We start from the raw sequence: 8,677 nt of genomic DNA on the forward strand, positions 1-8,677 counted from the left end.
CTCTTCCTTCAAAGAACAGTGGTTCTATTTCACCCCTCAAAAACTCCACCCTAAAAGAGAAAAAGGGTGTTGCTTGAGTACTGCTGTATCGCAGTGCCCTGTGATTGCCACCTGGCTCCTTGGGTTGCCTTATTTATAGAACGGGTGGAACAAGAAAGTGATTTTGATTTACAATCCCCATCATTTTTTGTGTTCTGTAACAAACAAGGCCCAACCAGGACAAGCAGCCTAGCTCCAGGATGTTCAGAGGTCTCTTGCCCAAGAGGTTCAAATACTTGGCTCTGTCTTCTGTATGAGAAATGAGTAGTTCAGGCAACCCTTAAAAATAAATACTTACAGCGCTTGGAAAATGAATAGGTTCCCAGTTCCAAGGGGGATTAAAAAAAAAAAAAGAAAAAAAGAAACCAAAAAGAAGATACTCACTATACATTCCCATTGCAGAAAATTTTACAACCGCTATTTCACACCACGTTCCAAATATTCTCCGATGACTGAGAAGGAACAGTATAATGAAGAAACCATCGCCTAGGCACTTTCAGAAAGAATCTGCCCAGATATCTTTTTAAAGAGACTGACATATATCCTAATTGCTTTTTGTGAGACAATGAGAAGTTCTAAAATTATCATGTGTATTTTGATCGTCACTGATACCTAACAGCTGGAGGAAATCAAACACTGCACCATACCTGCTGTAAGCTTATCCCTTTTCTATCCTGTTATTAACCGTTCTCCTTTTTGAACTTGCAGGGTCTCCTACTCCAGCCACCAAAATGGAAGAGAACGCCAACACCAGCTTCGAAGAAGATTATGATGGACAGGCGACACACACAGGCAAGGAAATTAACTGCGTTTTTTTTTCTAAGAATAAGCTAAACTGCCCCTGTTCACTGGGGAAGCCCAGAATTCGAGTAGATTCAATTACAGAATCACAGAATCAATCAGGCTGGAAGAGCCCTCTGGGATCATCAAGTCTAACCGTTGCCCTGACACCACCCTGTCAACTAGACCATGACACTAAGGGCCATATCCAGTCTTTTCTTAAACACATCCAGAGATGGTGACTCCACCACCTCCCTGGGCAGCCCCTTCCAATGCCTAATGACCCTTGCTGAGAAGAAATGCTTCCTAATGTCCAACCTGAACCTCCCCTGGCGAAGCTTGAGGCTGTGTCCTCTTGTCCTATCGCTAGTTGCCTGGGAGAAGAGGCCGATTCCCACTGCGCTACAACCTCCCTTCAGGTAGTTGTAGACTGCAATAAGGTCACCTCTGAGCCTCCTCTTCTCCAGGCTAAACACCCCCAGCTCCCTCAGCCGTTCCTCGTAGGTCAGACCCTCCAGACCCTTCACCACCTTGGTCGCCCTCCTCTGGACTCGCTCCAACACCTCAACATCTTTCTTGAAGTGCGGGGCCCAGAACTGGACACAGGATTCAAGGTGCAGCCTCACCAGTGCCGAGTACAGAGGGACAATCACTTCCCTAGACTGGCTGGCTGCACTACTCCTAATAGAGGCCAGGATGCCATTGGCCTTCTTGGCCACCTGGACACGCTGCTGGGGTTTGCCAAATCCCTTGCACAGAAACACAGGGCCCAAAGCCAATGAGAATGTATTTTGGAGTAAGCAATGCCCCTCACAGAAGGGCAGGTAACACCAAACTGATCTTTGTGCCAATCCTCCTCATACCTGAAGCAAATGGCAAACACAGAAGACACCTGAAGAAGCCACTAACAGCGATGGCCCGATGCAGCTCTTGTTGGTTTATTGCTCCAGTCATGAACAAGGGCCTTTTTTCTTCTGGGGAAAAGAGAAGAAAATAAAATAGCAACAGAAAACACTCACGTGCTACAATTAGTTTATAAGGTTTCACTGTAAAGGACGAATTATTTTTTTCCTTCTTATAGAAGGAACATTCAGTTCTAGAAGTGAACCTATAAATCCCTTTGGCAATCACAGCACAGCATTTAAAAGCTTTAAAAGCATCCTTGCTCAGAATCACAATTCTTTTTAATCCAGCATTCAATCACCACGATTTTTACGAGTACTGACATTGTATTCAGCTCTGCAGGCAGGTATCGCTCCATCCCACCCCAAATGGCAATCATTCCCTCCCTGTGCTCTGAGGGCTTCTTTTCCTTCGTGCTATAACAAACGTAGCTCTTGTAATAACTCTTTCTGGGGTTCTTTCCCAACCAGCTTTGCTGCTGTGGGCCAAGATTATTCTATATATATTTTTTTAGGGACCCAAATGTAGGGCACTACATCCACACCCAGGCTTCAAAATAGTTTTGGAAATCACACTACTGTACTGTTATCGCTATGCCAAGAGGTTCAGGCTAATTCCTGCTTGGAATCTTGTTTGCAAAAGATCAGGTCACCTTCCCTTTCCATCGAGGGCTGTAGTGCCTTTAGTCACCACTTGAAGATGTTGAAATTTAAGCCAAAACAAGAGTCTTGGCAACTGGCCACACCACATCTCTCTCATGAGAGGGAGAGCTGCTTACCTAGTGTTTTCTAAATTTTCCATAGAAATAAACTTCTCTAAAAACACAAAAAACTTCTCTAAAAACACTAAAATATTTCTTGGTTTTGCTTTATAATTAAAGATGCAGATGAAAATGTTTTATTTTGAAAAGCACCACTGGAATTTTGAAATGAATTTTTTTTTCGCATTTCAAAATTTAACTGCTTTAATCAACCAGCTCCAAAGACCAAGATCTGCATTACAATCATAATTCTCATAGCATTTGCCTTACAGGTAACTCTTCAGTGGAAGAGGTATGGGTTTAAAAAAAAAAAAAAAAAAATCAACCTCAAGTGTCCTGTATCCTTAATTTTACTATAAGTCCTTACACATGTTATGTGTTCAAATACACTGTCTATAGAGAAATGCAAATATACTTCTACAAAACACTAGTTTTGGCCAACATGTCAGTTTTAACAGGTTTTGACATCCTCATCCTTGTTAACTACTCATATAATTCACCAAAATCCTTTTACAGGATCCTGATAGGAACCAGACCAGCAAAGTGTTGCAGGTTAGATAAAAAACCTCTTTCTTTCTTCTGGAGGTTAATGTAAGACGTTGGTCCCAAAGCTCTGGTTTTCAGCACTCCCAGAGAGTGCTCTGGAAGGAAGAGGGGCAGAGAGATAAACTGCAGCACAGAAGGACAAATCAGCAAAGAGCAGAGATTTCTTAAGTCAGCTTCTTGTTGCAGACAGTTTCTCATCAAACTTCCTCTCTTTTAGGGCCCAAAGGCGTGATCAATGACTGGAGGAAGTTTAAATTAGAAAGTGAAGACTCCTTATCCTCGAGCAAGAAAGAAATTCTCAGACAAATGTCTTCACCACACAGATCTTTCAGTAAAGAGGACTCCAGAGAGAGATTCTGCCGTAAGGTAAGAGAAGAAAAGCAAAATAAATTAATTTTGATTCTATATAAAACATACTGGTTATAAGCTAGAAAATCCTGAATTTGCTGGACTCAATTCCTTTGCAACTTAGAGGAGCTCACACGATACAGACAGAACAAATGCACATGCAACCATTTATCTAGTCCTCTCTCAAGCAAGGCCTAGCTTAAGTAAAATAAGCTGCATATTTCACAACAACATATCGCACAACACAGCCTTTCTTCCTGCCTTCCCTGCCTCAACGCTCTATTCTTAGTTAAGGCAATAGAAAATGTTTAACGTTTAAAAACCTGTTAGTCAGGATAGAGCTCTGAGCCCGCACCTCACTCATTACCATTTACCAGTTGTGAAAGGGGGGGACCCAAAACCCAAAAAAACACACGAATTAAACTTTGACCCCACTACAGTCACTGGCAAAATTCCCACCAACTCTGGAAAATCCAGAAGTTTTTGCCAAATATGGCAACAGTCTTCAATACTATCAAGTTGACATGCAAGTGTTGAGACAGGATCTTCACCCGTCTCTCGCAGAGACCTTCCAGTCACTGTAGAAAGTGGTGGCTTTTCTGGCTAAGCTTTTGATGCGACGTTGTTTAGATAACAGCTTAGTCTCTTCCTGTTTCAGCGCCATCAGGTTATCACTGATTAATATAACATTCTCTCAATATTCACAGATGAGTATACAAGAGTATGAATTAATTCAGGATGAGCAAGAAGATGAAAGCTGCCTACAAAAATACCGCAGACGCTGCATGCAGGATATGCACCAGAGGCTGAGTTTTGGGCCAAAATATGGTTATGTGTGTGAGCTGCAAAGTGGGGAACAGTTCCTGGAAGCCATCGAGAAAGAACACAAAACTACCACTGTCATCGTCCACATTTATGAAGATGGCATCAAGGGCTGCGATGCTCTCAACAACAGCTTGACCTGCCTGGCGGCCGAGTACGCCACCGTGAAGTTCTGCAAGATCAAGGCCTCCGACACAGGGGCTGGAGACCGTTTCTCCAACGAAGTGCTTCCCACTCTACTGGTCTATAAGGGTGGGGAGCTCCTGAGCAATTTCATTAGCATTTCGGAACAATTCAATGAGGAGTTTTTTGCTGTGGATGTGGAGTCTTTCCTAAATGAGTATGGGCTGCTGCCTGAAAGGGAGCTTCCAGAACTGGGAAATGGCAACACGGATGAGCAAGATGTTGAGTAGAGAGCCATAGTCCTCACTGTCTCCCTTTACCCTTCAGTCTGTTGTAAATCAATCTCAGTAACACCCACCTCATTTAGAGAAGGCTGTCATTGCTAACTTATTTGTAAGATACACATATATAAAAATTGCTTAACTGTTAGTATGTGCATTTTACTTAAAACACACACAACTGGCAGTTCTGTACATAATTATTTCTACACTAGCCAGAAATAATAGGTAGAACAGGAGACGATACAGGTGATCTCTAAGAAATTAAGGAAAAACAAATTAAAAATGGATGGCCCACCCCTGTCTCCACGAAGCACAAGAAGAACTTCATTTCAACACGAACAGGACTGATCCATCCCTCTGCATACATAAAAAGCTGTCTCCATGCTCTGGAATTATGGCAAGTCCTAGCTCCTCAGATTCACTTCTATCGACTTCAGCAGGAACAAGATGTCATCCAGCAGTTTTAAGGGCAAACAAATAGCCCGAAGCCCTTGCATTCCTAAACGGCTTAGGTGTCTAGGACACTATTTTATGCTTTCGCATTTAACCGTCAATATTCATGAAAATAAGTTAGCTCAGCGCTTCTATAAGTTTGACATCCGAACAGCTAATACAGACACATTATCAGCTGATTTCAGTTCATTGTTGCTCCTTATTTTGAACAGCAATATTTAAAATGTCTGCAAGTTACTGAAAAAATATATTGTGCTTATGTAATAACCCTGAATAAAGCTTAACAGTTCTCAAAACCTGCCATTGGAAGTGTGAAATGTATTGGTAGTATATAACCTTAACCTTAAAAACACGTGAAATATTAGTAAGCACTCATTAGACATCTACTAAACTCGAAGTTTTAAGTTTTGCTAAAGGGATGCTGCTGAGAACAACAATTTAACAACCCATTTGAGAGGAAGGCACAGGGTAACCTCACTATAAACCTTACTCTCTCCGTAGGTCTAAAAAATCCACCTCCTCCAGTTCTGATACAAGACAACAAAACACTGGAAGCATTTCAATGACTTCTTTTGCACACTGGCAAAGCTGAAGGCTTAATTTTACTCTGAGGATAGTAATATCTGTCTCTTAATCTGAGGACAGACATATCTGTATCTTAACTGCACGTAATTTTGCTGATAATATTTGAGATTATCAAATGTTACAGATTTTTTTTTTAGTACTCATATGACTCACCAGTTTTCATTTGATTTTATAGTTTCATGTTTTCTCACTTTGGAGTTGGAGCTTTCAGTTTTGCTTCAGGTCAGGATCCCACCATGGAAAGGTCACCCTGCGAAATCCCGCACACGGATCAGTAAGAATTCAGAATTGAGTGCCTAGGACCAAGGAACCATTGCTGCAGTGATATAACCCACACCTTAAAAACAGGTCCTCACCACTCTTTTAAACACTTTTCCTCCACTTTTCATTCACACAGAAAATTCACAGGAGCAGCTGAAAGTTACAGTACTTTCCAACAGATCTGCACAACAAAATAGTTCTACTCTAAAAGATTTGGGAAGTATAACCCTACAAAACATTACTGAAGGAGTCATGAGATACCCTTTCAAACAAAACGATTTAAACACAACTTATGCCTTGTTTTAAATAACAGCCCCAAAAAAAGAAGAAAATCTGTCACAGAATCACAGAATCAACCAGGTTGGAAGAGCCCTCTGGGATCATCGAGTCCAACCATTGCCCTGACACCACCATGGCAACTAGACCATGGCACTAAGTGCCATGTCCAGTCTTTTCTTAAACCCCTCCAGAGATGGTGACTCCACCACCTCCCTGGGCAGCCCCTTCCAATGGCTAATGACCCTTGCTGAGAAGAAATGCTTCCTAATGTCCAACCTGAACCTCCCCTGGCGAAGCTTGAGGCTGTGTCCTCTTGTCCTATCGCTACTTGTCTTTTTTGTTTGTCCAATTTTAGGGACTATCAAAATGCTACTGAACTTCTACTTTTAACATTGTTTTGTCATGGATTAATATTTTAACAGAGCACTAGAAGCCTCACCTCGTGTACACTAAGCAATACGAATGAAGTTCCTTATCATCTCTTAACAATATACAATCTTCTTTAACCTGTAAAACAATTCATGATTTTATTCCACCAAGAATTCAAATAGCATTTTCCCCACAATGTTATTTCTGTGCTGTAAATTTCCGAATGCAAGACTGTCATAAGTTTTTCTGACAGAACTCCAGGTGGAATAAAGCTTTTCCCTTAGAGCAGTCCTTCTCCCCCCCTTACTCAAGCATGATGTTTATCCGTCAGCTAAAATCACCTTCATCTTAAGATTTTATTTGCATCAGTAGGTTGACTCCAGAGAGCTACCATTTGCAGATACATCTAACATTATGAAAATTTCATGATCTTCTAACAGGTTATACAGAAAATAATGAATTATCTTCTATCACAAAAATAACCAGCTCCTTGAGTAGCAGGATGATATTTGTCTTGTATTATTTTATGAGATGTTTTTAAAGAAGAGGCATGAAAAATTTCTGTCCTCTACACACCAGAAATTCTCCACGTTACTGATGGGAACTTAATATTCTTGAGAGCTTTCCCTCTTTGTCAAACTTGGTTCAAAAGTTATTAGGCTGCACATCAGCAGCCTGATCATGTAAGCTTCATTTCTTTGAGAAACCAGGCTGAAAGCAAAAAAACCCTAACAAATAATCACCACCACAGAAACTACCTTTATAGCTAGTTGTAAGAAATAAGCTGATGCTCCAAGAGACAGATTAAGCATGCTTAAGCAGGATTTCCTTCAACCTGTAATTAAAAAAAAAAACAAACAAAGAAAAAGAAACCACGCATGTGACATCAAGCCCCAATAGCTCATGACTAACAAAGTTGCAAATAAAGCTCTGATCCCAGCAGTCACCCACATTTCTGCAGAAAAAAAGCCCTTTAAAAAAAAAAAAAAAAAGGTAAGACTTGACCCAAACATCGCACTACTGTACAAAGATTCTTGAATAATAAAAAGGAAATGCTTTAGTAAGCACATGGGAGCAGCCTTCCTGCTGCCCTCGGCTACGGTTACTCCTCTTTTTGACTCAAAGTCACAGAAACCCTGAGTGTCCTCAATATTCTGATGCAGACAAAAATTGAGGAGGGAGGGGAAGTAATTATCAGTGGTGTCACTGCTGATCAAACCAAGACCAGAAGCTCTAGTATGTACATGTCTGTTACTGGCATGCCGAACGCTACCCCTCACATGTCAGGAATTATAAATCTCATTGTACAAGACCACTGAGGCTTTTTAAAACTACATTTTAGAACAACAGAGCACAGACAATAAAGTTTCTGTAAAATTATTCCATAACATCAATTTTAGAACTACAGTTAGAAGAGCCAGAGTTTCAGATGAAGAAGTCCCAGCTGTTCCTCTAGACTCTTACATATTAAAATAAAAACACATCTGCAGTCTACAACTACCTGAAGGGAGGTTGTAGTGAACTGGGAGTTGGCCTCTTCTCCCGGGCAACTAGCGATAGGACAAGAGGACACAGCCTCAAGCTTCGCCAGGGGAGGTTCAGGTTGGACATTAGGAAGAATTTCTTCTCAGAAAGGGTCATTAGGCATTGGAAGGGGCTGCCCAGGGAGGTGGTGGACGCACCATCTCTGGAGGTGTTTAAGAAAAGACTGGACGTGGCACTTAGTGCCATGGTCTAGTTGACAGGGTGGTGTCAGGGCAATGGTTGGACTCGATGATCCCTGAGGTCTCTTCCAACCTGATTGATTCTGTGATTCTGTGAAAAAGGATGTGAAGCAAGACGACAATAAAATCCCTTTGGTTAGTCCTGTAATTCTTTGACAAGCGAGAACCTGCTTTCCTCTACCTCCCCTCTTTCCTCATAGCAGGATGACTGGAAGGCTCAACCTGTAGACAGAAGTCAAATTACTCATTTTTACTTTGACAAGGTTAAATTATTTTCTTACTGCTCAGATGGTGGTTAAATGCAGCCTCCTGTATTAAAGCAGAAATCTCATGCAAAGCAACTTCTTCCTTTGCCTCATTTCAACACCCAATTGGAAAACAAGACTTCCACAGATCCTTGATAC

General features: G+C 41.3%; 1 protein-coding gene across 1 annotated transcript; it reads left to right on the forward strand.

Annotated features, from left to right (window-relative positions):
* Window positions 1-770: 770 nt before the first annotated feature.
* PDC (phosducin) lies at window positions 771-4,611 on the forward strand. Its single transcript, XM_068417009.1, has 3 exons — window positions 771-831; window positions 3,246-3,394; window positions 4,084-4,611. The coding sequence occupies exons 1-3, from the start codon at window positions 771-773 to the stop codon at window positions 4,609-4,611; spliced, it is 738 nt and encodes a 245-aa protein (XP_068273110.1).
* The last annotated feature ends 4,066 nt before the right edge of the window (window positions 4,612-8,677 follow it).

Source organism: Nyctibius grandis, chromosome 21 (genome assembly GCF_013368605.1).
Source record: "Nyctibius grandis isolate bNycGra1 chromosome 21, bNycGra1.pri, whole genome shotgun sequence".
Taxonomy (NCBI): Eukaryota; Metazoa; Chordata; class Aves; order Nyctibiiformes; family Nyctibiidae; genus Nyctibius; species Nyctibius grandis.

Excerpts from the sequence above, each read along its gene's own strand:
- PDC (XM_068417009.1), top strand. The coding sequence starts at position 771 with ATGGAAGAGAACGCCAACACCAGCTTCGAAGAAGATTATGATGGACAG. Across the intron at positions 832-3,245 it reads TGGACAGGCGACACACACAG|GGCCCAAAGGCGTGATCAAT; the intron begins GCAAGGAAATTA and ends CCTCTCTTTTAG. Across the intron at positions 3,395-4,083 it reads GAGAGAGATTCTGCCGTAAG|ATGAGTATACAAGAGTATGA; the intron begins GTAAGAGAAGAA and ends CAATATTCACAG.